Genomic DNA, 10,956 nt, shown 5'->3' with positions numbered 1-10,956 from the left:
GGACCCCCGGGCGGGCCCCCGGTGTCCGCGTCCCGGGGGAGCGGGGGGCGCGGGCGGGGAGCGCGGCCGAGCCCCGCGCGGGGCTGCTGCTGCTCGAGTGGGTGTGCCAGGAGACGGCTCAACAGGTCCCGACACATTTCTCTGAAAACTGTACTTTGCAAAGGCGATTTTATTGCAATCCGGCGGTTTTAAGTATTTGCAGCGTTTTCCGCCCTTGGGCAGACTCTCGCAGCTGATTTTTGACACGTTTCCTACGCTGGATGATTCGCTGCCTTGGGTTTTTTTGGGCGTTGGGGGAATTGTCAAATGAAACAACTACCTTCTCCCTCCCCTTCATGTTGAAAAGGAAGAAGGCAGCGCTGGAGGTATTCTTGTGTTTTCTGTATTTTTTCCGGTCGCCGGCGGTGTCCACCTTAAGCCGCGCAGCGTTCGGGGTGCCCCGCTCGGGGCTGCGGCTCCGGGCTCCGCTGCCCGGGCAGCGCGGACGGGACCCCCGGGGGCTGCCCGGAGCTCCTGGCGCTCAGCCGCTCCCGCCCGCCGCCAGCTCGCCCGGGCCACCTTAAGGTTTTACACGTGGGGCCTTTTTGTCGCTCGCAGCCCCAACTTCGCGCACGGGAATAGCGGCGGGCCGGGCTGCGGGGCCGGGGCCGTGCCCCCGTGCCCGGGCGGGGACAGGCTGGCAGTGCCCCCCGGACTGCGGCACTGCGGGCTGGGCGCTGCCGGGGCAAGGCCGGACACCGTGTCGGAAGTTTGCCGAAGAATTTACAGTGTTTCTCCAAATGTTTATGCTCTCTGCCGAAAAAAAAAAAGAGAAACCATGTAGCAAATACAAACATCTGAAACTTACGAGGTTTGTTTTCAGTGTCGGGTGCGTTTGGAGAGTAGCCGTGAACGGGTAGAGTGCTGGACGCTAATAAAAATCCTGCTTTATTTTTGGCTACATTTTATTTATAAATTTCAGATGTATTTAAAGAATTATGGGGGGTTTACTGCGAGGTGGGTGGGTTGCATTTTAAGACTGAAGGTGGCAAACGCTGTGTTTTGTGGTGGGGAGGTCGAGTCCCGGGGAATGCCAAACCACGGAGGTGCCGCCCCCGGGAGCTCCAGACCTGCTCTGCAAGGGGAGAGCTGACTTGGAAAGGTGGAAATGTGCTTTTCCCCTGCTCAAGGTGTAGTTAAATACCGGGGAAATTTACCTGGCAAAATTTGTAAACTGGGTCCTTGAACAATTCTTACATTTCCTTAGTGCGGGGATGGGTGACAGAGCTGGAGAGTGCGTGTACAGATATCACGTGCTGTAGCTTGATTCCGAGTTGTGCGCAGGCAGACTTGCCCCTTCATCCAGGTTTAGCAAAGCTTTAAAATGCATAGTTCCTCCTCACCAGACAGAAACCAAAACCTAAAACCCCCTGAAAACAAGCGCAGTGTGTCTGAGACGTGGCACGTGTCGGCCCAGAGCGTGGTGTGCCGTGCCTTCGCTCTCAGAGCAGCTGAGCCAGCTTCGCCAGGCGAGGGATTCACTTTTCATTTTAAAGCTGTTGTTAACGTGTCCTTGTTGTGCTGACTTTGACTGCTTCTCATCTTTTTATAGTTAATGGTAAAGTAATGGATTCCAAAGAATTGCTTAACCCGTTGGATCAAGACGAAACCAGGAAAAATGCACTCATCAGTACCAAAGGAGGGATCGTGATGGACTTCCATCCACCCTTCAGGGGTGGAGCTACTGTCCAAGCCCCTGTGTCTACATCTCCTCTCCCTGCATCTTCTCAGTCAGATTCCAGTCAGCAACCTGCTTTGGCTGACTTTCCAAAAGGATTAGGAAACAATGTGCCTCAGCCAGACCTTTCCAAGGCAGTGTCGCTCTCGATGGGACTGTACATGGGTGAAACAGACGCAAAAGTGATGGGAAACGACCTTGGATTTTCGCACCAGGGCCAAATCGGCATCTCTTCCGGAGACACGGACTTCAGGCTCCTGGAGGAAAGTATTGCGAGCTTGAACAAGTCCTCGAGCCTGGCCGAGGACGCCAAGGGAGCCGCGTCCTCCGAGGTGCCGCTCGAGCCGGATTTCCCAGGCATGGCCGGGCGCAGCGTCCCCGCGGAGTCGGGCGCTGCGGTCCAAAGCCAGGTGGGCTCGAATGGTGGCAACTTGAAGTTGTTTTCTGAAGACCAAAGCACCCTGGATATCCTCCAGGATTTGGAATTGCCGCCGGTGTCGCCGGGCAAGGAGCCCAACGGGAGCCCGTGGCGGCTGGACCCGTTGCTCGATGACGGTGGCTTGCTCTCCCCCATATCCGCGGACGACGCCTTTCTCCTGGAAGGAAGTCTCGGCGAAGACTGCAAGCCTCCTCTTTTATCTGACACTAAACCTAAAATTAATGACCGTGGTGACCTTTTACCCAGTTCCAAAATGCCAATGCCTCAAGTGAAAACAGAAAAGGAAGACTTCATTGAACTGTGTACTCCCGGCATCAAGCAGGAAAACATGGGCCCGCTTTACTGCCAGGCCAACTTCTCCGGGTCGAACCTGCTGGGTACGAAAGTCTCGGCCATCTCCATCCACGGTGTCAGCACCTCTGGGGGACAGATGTACCACTATGATCTAAATACTGCGTCGCTCTCTCAGCAGCAGGATCAGAAACCAATTTTTAATATCATTCCATCTCTTCCTGCCGGGTCAGAAAATTGGAATAGGTGCCAGGGATCGGGGGACGAGGCATTGGCTCCGCTGGGATCGCTCAACCTCTCTGGCAGACCTGCTTTCTCTAATGGCTATTCAAGGTAATTAGTTTGTGTTGCTCTTTATTAAAACGCTACAAGTGTGTTTAGCACAGCTCCATGCATGCTGGTTTGTTGCTTGGGGTTTTTTTCCTTTTTGTTTTCCTTTTCCATTTGGTATGTGTGGCTGATCAGACATCACTGGGGAGTGTTTATCCCACAGTATAACATCAGCTTTAAACAACTACTCAATTTATTGGTATTAAAGGAAAGAAAACTTGAGCGGAGCTGGCATGGTCTAAAAAGTAAATAAATAAAAATAAAACTTCCAATATACAGCCTAGAGGGAAAATCGAGTATGTGGTAGCAGGATCCATACACAGGCAGTATGGAAGGAAGTATTTAAGTGTATACAAAAAGCTCCTTCGTTCCCAGGGGTTAGAGGATCAATCACTGTGGGCTTTTTTTCCTTCCTAGCATTACTTAAATGTTATGCACAAAAATAACTTGGTTGCTGGGTAAATTTCTAGAATTACATTTAAGCTGAACTCGAGTTTTCGCTGTGCTCGGTATCACATTTACCTTACATGGACAAGAAGATTCCGAGTGGGAAACACTCAGCAGCTTGTTCAATAATGCCTGTGAAGAGATAAGAGTATTTGCAGTGGGACTTAAACATACCTGGAATTTAACTCCGAGTAGAAGGGCAGGAGGGGGTGTGGGGAGCTGGGTCCTGCCTGGGGCCCGTGCCTTGGTGGTTGTTTCCTGGAGTAACGCAGAGGTGCTGCTGCTGGAGGAGCAGCTCTGGGACACTTTTGGGACAGCTCTGGGCTAGGTGTGCTGGGCTGTGCTGCTGGAATGGTTCTGGTTCCATGGGAACACCCAGCCGTGTGTCTCCCTCAGCTGCTCTGGCTTCAGCAACTCCTTGCACGAGCAGCGTGTGGCCTCCACAGAGGGGGATTTGTGGAGTCTGTCAGAAATGGGCCCTGCAAGTGCCTCTACAGAAACCTGGCATTTGTAGGCTTTTAATGAAGGATCTGCTTTAACGTTCTGGGTTTTGTTGCTCTGCTGACAATTGCATCCCCAGGGTGTTCCCGCCAGTCCCGGGCTCTCCCTGCGCGATATTTGCTCCATTTTCCCCTGGCTGGAATGAAGTGTGCGAGGATTCCTTCTTTGTTTCAGGAAGACAACTTCTAGCTTGCTTTCATTCTCAGTTCCTTTCATGGATTTTGATTTCTGTTGTAAATGTTTTTGATTTTGTTTTTTTCTTTGAAGTGTTTAAAACAATTTGTAGTGTAGGAGATCCAGAAAAGAAAATCAAAACCTGTGGCTAGACTCCACCTTGATACGTGAATATTCAGCGTGTCTTACCATTTATTTCGACAGACCAGAAATGCTTTGTGCTAACCTTTTGCATAATTCGTCCAATTCCGTGTTGTGTTCAGTTTGTTTCGTGGGTTTTTTTTTTTAGTTTATTTCCTCTGTTCTCACTGTATCTTTAATGATAATCATAAACTTTGTGTCAAAGCAAGAATGTTTCTGCACTGGGGAGGAGGCTTTCAGGGACAGTTTCAATAAGCAGATTCCCCCGAGGTAAGGGAAATGTCACATTGGAGGGTAATTCCGAGGAGGGGCAGAGCTGGGCAGAGCTGGGCAGGCAGAGCCCCACGCACTCGGGTGGGGAGCAGGCGATGCCCAGCCCTGGGGAGCCCAGACACGGTGGCGTGTCCTGTGTGATCCTGGAGGGATGGGCAGCTCCTCTGGGCTCTGAGGGTGGCAGAGCTGTCCCGAGCAGGGGGAGGTGTCTGGGGCAGTCTGGGGCAGGGTTTTTGGGCACTCTGGGGCAGGTGGCAGTGCCCGGGGCAGCGCAGGGACTGTCCCGCAGCATCCCCGCCCCAGCTGCCTCCTCCCCTGCCCAGGGTTATCCACCCCGGGGCTTCAGCGTTGACGTTCTTGCTTCCTGCAAGGTCATCTTACATTTTATTGCTTCCTTTTTGCCGTAAGATAATGTTAGTTTTTTTTTTTCTTTATGGAATGTGTAAAGAATTTCGAGGTGGCTCCTAGTTGAGCTTTGCATAAAAATGCATTATTCACAAGTTTGTGGAAGCTGTTCTTACTTCCCAAGGATTTTTATACACTTCAACTACAAAGTCTAGTTCTAAAAACGGCATTGTTTGGGTTTGTTTTATTAGTTTTACTCTATAACATTCAGGCAAGTTCATCTTCCTTTTACAGTGTCTGAGGTATTAATGAACCCTTGGTTTGAAGCAGGAATTTTTTTTCTTCTTGAACCTTGCCAGAAATATTTGGTCTAAACTGGGTTAGTTTAAGGTGATGTATTGTGGATTTGTTTGTTTTTCTTGCAGAAGACTTAACAAAATTGGCATTTGTTTTAGAAACAAAGGAAGGACTCCCTTGCCAGGTTCCCGTGGTCTGGTTTTTTTTAGGTACTAAATGTGAGAGGTGGAGGCTGGGATTTTGAGAAGCTTCAGTTTCCAGGAGGAAATACTTTTTGGTGTTTGTAGAATTATTTGTCTACTAAAAACATATTAGTTGTAGCCTGAACATAGGGGAAGAAAAGCTGCAGTTCAGCCCTGGTGTTCAGGCTGTGTTTGTTTAATGGGAAACCTGGAATGTCCCTTTCTATCCACTCAGGCTGGAATTGATGTCATGCCATTTCTGAGTGGTTTTGCCCCTCCAGGTAGCCCAGCATGCTGGCTCTAATGAGACAAGTGATAATCAGGCCCAAGAAAACCAATCAATTTGCAGTGAACGGCGGGAGGGATCCGGAAGTCAACAAGCAGAACGCAAACTTCAGGAATTTGATGAATGGGAATGAACTGGCAATAATCAATAAGCTGCTGGTGGTGGAAGAGCCAGCTGGTGCTGGTGCTGAGCTGCTGAAGCCCTGAGCTGCAGCTGCTCAGGCTGCAGATCTGAGCAGTGGGGAGGCTCTGGCTGGCAGGACAGCTTTGTCTGGGATTGCTCCGGGTCTCCCTTCGAGTCCATGAAGAGGATGGACAGAATAAAAGGGAGGAAAAAGTAGGCTAACAGACATCTTTCCTTAGATTGTCCTCAGTGCAGTGAGACAGCAGCTGGAAGTGAGCAAATGGAGCTGCAGTGCTTCACTGGAGGGTCTGCTGGCGTCTGCCTGCGATGGGATGTTGCTGGGATTTATTACACAAACCCAGGGAAAACCATTCCATTTCAAGGAAATGGTTTTAGCAACACACTCGTGGGGCTCTTGCATGGTATATACATTAAATCCTTCGCTCAGCTCCTGTTGCTCTGACTTCCTGGAGATGTGGCTTGTTGTGGGGGGAATGGAGGATGCTGAGAACCAGCCCAGCAATGCAGGGTTTGCTCCCACAGCCAGAATTCACAGAAACTGGGCCCCACTGGCAGTGTTATGGCTTCTCTTATTACAGTTGAAATCATTCCTAGTACTTAAGCTTGTGGGGGATAAGGATCATTAAGGAAGTTTAAGAAAGGGCAAGAGCTGAGAGAAGCCATTGAAGAGGAGGAGAGTTTGGAAGGAGGAAAAGCTTCTCTGGTCGGTCCCAGTCCAAAGCCTTGCTTCCAAAAGTCACCCTTCTGCCCTTCCACCCTTGACTCTTAACTGGGATTCTTGTTGGGCTCAGGTGCCGTGAGAAGGAAGGGGAAGGAAGGGTTGTTTGCCAGCAGTGGTAAAGGTCAGTTGTCCGTTTGTCTTGCCGCTTTGTTTCCCTCGGCTGCTGGCCAAGGCCGGTGGCTTGGCAGGGCTGGCTGCAGAGCTTTCAGTGCTGCCTGACTCAGCAGAGTGTAATGGATGGGACATCCGCAATCGGGCTTTTTTAATCATTCTGTTTTGATATAAAACCCAGGCGTGGTGGTTGGAGTGCTCGGGGTTCCAGAAGTCTGTGTTGTGATTTGTCAGCTCCATGTAAAACTGCACTGGGGGGCTTGGCTCTGGAGTGCATGGCAAAGAACCCAGTTGTTCTGGCAGAGAGGGGTGAACCAGGAATGTCCTGCAGAATGTGCTCTAAGGTGCTGTGGAAAGGTAACTACAGAAATGTGAGATCATGTGAGATGTAATCCACTTTTCCCAGTTTAGGCTGATCCTTCCATGGAGTTCACAGCCAAGGAGGTTGCTGTAAATCCAGTCCAAATGGTCAACTTCTGCAAATTTATTTCTCCTGACAATGATCTGTATTTTAAATTTAATTCTGACTTATAAAACAACCTTATTTTTGTTGTCCATACAATATTTTTTTCTAATTTATCTCCATGGTTAAACCCCTTGTCCTCTCCTGCTGCCAGTGAAGGCAGAGCTGTGGTTGAATGAGTCCTACTCACGAATCTTCCCAGCACTCTGAAATACAGGAATTATCCAACTCCTACATTGTATATTTACCATGCTAAAGATTACTTTTACAGTGAGAGCAATTCATCTTGGGGGAAGTAAATTTCCCTTCTTCCTTTGATTATTGCTGCTCATTCTGGAAATGAACAAGTGGTGCATATTCTGTGTGTTTGTGTAACTGCAAACTGGAATTATGTCTGCACTTTAAAAGGTTTCCACGTCCTCTTTGGACTAGCATTCATTTTTGGGGTGGTTGAAGCCAGCCTGAGCTGCTATTCCACCCTGAGGTGCTGTTGTAGTGTCGTGTGTGCGTTCTACAAACAGTCCCCATGGCTTCAGTCTGGGGGAAAACAACATCCCAATAAAATCCTGTTTTTCAATCCAAGTGACAGGCGATGGGAAAAGCTTTGTAGAGCTGTAGGTACAATTACCTACAGTGGGTTTGTGTTGTTGAAATAACAGAGTGTCACCTCTGGTGTAGGGAAATGAACTTGGGAGTGCCTTTGTGCACTGATCAGCCTGGAGCTCAGGAGCACAGAGCACGTGTGTGTGCAGCCCGGGGATTCCTGGGCAGAACACTTGGATGTGCTCAGTGCTGTGCTCCAGAGCCAGGGACTTTGGGTAAGCTCTCTTTGGTTTCACAGCCTTTGTCTCCCAGAGTCTCAAGTATACACAGATTTTAATCTTATTTACTGAAGAATTAATGTGTGGCACTGTTGCATGTAGAGATGATTGTTCTCATCGCAGGGATTTTCCGGCTGATTCAGTGCAGTGGGAGATCCATTGATAACCATTTGTAACAGCCACGGTCGTGTGAGAGCCACTGGTGCCCTTCTAAGCACAGCCTTTGTTAAATAGGCCGGGCCTCGCAGAGCAGGAGTTAATCCTGTTCTCAGTGCTGCTTCTGGAAATACTGGTCAGATGCTGTCAGTGGATGGCCTCGTCCCCCTGGGACAGGAGTGAACCAGTACAGCTGGAACAGATGACACACGCAAAAAAAGAATAATTTCATCTCATTGTCTTGGCTCTGACTCCAGAGCAGCTCTTTTGGGCTATCTGTGGGAAAAAACCAAAACACAGAATGGGCGGTTTCTGTGCCCCTTTGTGAGGGTGTGACCAGCTGTGGCCGTGGCATTGCTGTCACCTGCAGAGGGTCACCTGCACGGAGTGAGCTCCTTCCATGGGCTGGAGCCTTGGTACCACACACCTGGGGGCAGCTGGGAGGCTCTGGCCATGCAGCTCTTGCTGCCTGTGGGCAGGAGGAGCAGCAGGTGTGGGGTGTCCCCATGTGTCACCAGTCCAGCACCGGTCCTTACTGGGGTGTAGCTGTGTCCCAGAAGGGCTGGGCTGGGCTGGGAGGACAGCTCAGCACAGTTTCTGTGCCTCTTTGGGGGTTTTCCTCCTTACCTCGCCTTCACTCCAGAGAAGGTGCTGTGCCTGTGCCTCCCCCATCTCAGCTCCCACAGACCCCTGCCCTGGTGTTTCCTGCTGGGATTCCATCCCTGGATGAGGCAGTGTCTCCCTGTGCTCGAGCCTTGCCTCTATTGCTTGGAATAGAACCAGAGAACACCTGACAGAGGGTTCTGCTCCCTGTCCCGTGGCCTGGCTGTGTCACCTCCGTGTCCCCGAGGTGTGTGGCAGGAGCAGGAGGAGCAGCTGCAGCTCCTGTGGCTCAGGGAGCCGAGAGCCTGGAGCTGGGCTTTGGAATGCAGGGATGGGGATGAGGTCAGGTTTTCTCCCTGCTCCTGGGTGGAAGGCGAGTTCAGCCTCCAGGACATGGTGTTACTTACCCAGGATATCATGTAGAGTTCTATAATCCTGGTGCCTTAAATCAATAATCACCACAATTGTCTGAATTTCTGGAGGAAGCTGTGCTCTTCAGAAGTGTGTGGAGAATGTTTCTGTACCAGCCCGCTGCCTTTTCAATCCAGCCAGTGCCAGTGGGGCACCAGTGAACCTCCAGCTCTACCTGTGGAGCTCCCAGTCCATGCTAAATCTCCCTGGAAAATCACAGTCCTAATGTATTTTGGAAATTAATATCCCACAGGCTGCTGATACTTTGCTGTGGGGATGCAATATCATAACAACTTCCCCTTTTTGATCAAATATCTTGGGTTTCATGATGTTGCAAATGCAAAAGTACTGTTGGGGAAGGGATTCTAAAATAATGCTCATGTCTTTCTTGAGTGCAGTTCACTGCTACTGTAATTTGGTAAAGAAAACGAGTTTCATATTGGATTTTACAGTAATACATTCTTCATACTATTTGTAATATGTTTGTACAGTTACTGTGTGTCAGAAAGCAGCTGGAGATCATCAAATTTCTGCACCACGGTCACACAAGATTTAATATGAAACTTGTGAGCAGCAGGGCGCCATTTACTCTTGTGTGCTTCATTCAGACACTTCTTATTTCTCATTACTTTTATTTGTGTAGCTGAGTTAAAAGTTAGCAAGTATTGCTCAGGATGGGACTTTTAATAAGGAAATGAGGGCACAAATGAGTAGTTTGACTCAAAATACTACTTGAGAAACTCAGAAATGCGTTGTAGAGTCAAGGAGGAGCAAATCATGAAGTATCATTGAAATCTGTCATCTATTCTAGCAACAAATAATGGAAGTGATTTCATTGCTCCCTGGCTTGGTTTTCTTTTTTCCAAGAAACCTGGAAAAGGTCCTGTCATTGTCCTTACCCAGAAGATCCCTTGTGGTGCGCTTCTGGGTGCAGCAGGGACTTCAGTCTGTTCTTACTAGAAACCTTGCAGGCAGGGCTGGGTTTTGGGCTGGTTTTGGTGTGTGTTCCTGTTTTTGGTGTGGGTGTTTGAACCCTGTTCTGCTGGCAGCTCTCAGGGCAGAGGGGTGGAAGGTGGGTGACCTCTGCTCACAAGTGGGCAGAGCTTGGCTGCGTCTCCCTGGTGAGAGGGATGTGAAAACAGGGTACCCCAGGTTAGACATTGTGAGATTGTTACAGAATGAGGTTCTGGGTTTGCATGAGCATCCTCCAGGCCTTGCACAGCTCCTTTCCAGCTGTGTGAGCTGGGTATGACGGGGGGGTTTCCATGGATCTCCTCCTTCCCCTGGCACTGGGAAGGGCAGGGCTGCTTGTGCTGTGTGTGCCCTGGCCTTGCTTTGGGCTTCAGCCTGTGTGTGTCCCCGTGCCCGCCCCTGCCCTCCCAGCCTGCTTTGAGAGCACCACTCTGGGGTTTGGGGTTCTCGGGGGTTTTATTGCCAAGCTCCAGCAGCTCCCTCTGCCCCGAGCCAGGAGCCCAGAATCTGTGACAGAATCGGGCAGCTGATGTGGTTCATTTCTGCTGCCAGGGCCCAGAGAGCCTGCCCCGAGGTGTGGGGATGCAGAACAGGGTCTGGGAGGGCTCGGCATGGCCGGGGAGCTGTGCCAGGGCCGGGCTGCCAGAGCTGTGCCAGGGCTGGGCTGCCAGAGCTGTGCCAGGGCCGGGCTGCCGGAGCGCCTCTGACACCGCGGTGCCAGCAGGCTGGGCAGGGAGAGCTGGGGGGCTTTTGGGGAACTTTTGGGGGCTGGGGTGGGCTGGGGGGTTTTTGGGGTGCTGGGGTGGGTAGTAGGAGGTGGGCAGGGGGAGCTGGGCTGGATGGGCAGGGGGAGCTTGGGAGCCTCTCGGGGTCTGGCTGGGCAGGGGTCGCTGGGCTGGGCTGGTCTCAGGGGTACGCTGCTGCTGCTGTGCCCAGCTCCTGAGCCTCCTGGGGACCTGGGGAGCCTCTTGGGGGCTGGGGTGGGCAGAGGGGGCTGGGGAGCCTCTCGGGCTCTGGGCTGGGCTCAGGGGGCTCTGTTCTGGGCTGGGCTCAGGGGTCTCTGTGCTGGGCAGGGGGCTCTGTGCTGGGCAGGGGTCGCTGTGCTGGGCAGGGGGCTCTGTGCTGGGCTGG

At 51.2% G+C, this 10,956-nt stretch overlaps 1 protein-coding gene across 3 annotated transcripts in view; it reads left to right on the top strand.

Moving 5' to 3' along the window:
- The first annotated feature begins 40 nt into the window (after positions 1-40).
- The window catches only part of NR3C1 (nuclear receptor subfamily 3 group C member 1), a 62,941-nt gene continuing 52,025 nt past the window's right edge, over positions 41-10,956 (top strand). Inside the window, exons 1-2 of one of the 3 annotated variants that reach the window (XM_039701198.1) lie at positions 41-365; positions 1,592-2,780. In XM_039701198.1, the coding sequence (XP_039557132.1) occupies positions 1,606-2,780 (1,175 nt within the window). In that variant the 5' untranslated portion in view covers positions 41-365; positions 1,592-1,605. The other 2 variants (XM_039701197.1, XM_039701199.1) reach the window with 2 other exon arrangements.

Source organism: Passer montanus, unplaced genomic scaffold, assembly GCF_014805655.1.
Source record: "Passer montanus isolate IOZ18808 unplaced genomic scaffold, ASM1480565v1 scaffold15, whole genome shotgun sequence".
Taxonomy (NCBI): domain Eukaryota; kingdom Metazoa; phylum Chordata; class Aves; order Passeriformes; family Passeridae; genus Passer; species Passer montanus.
Note: the sequence above shows the minus strand (reverse complement) of the source record. Positions and strands in the feature narration are given on the sequence as shown.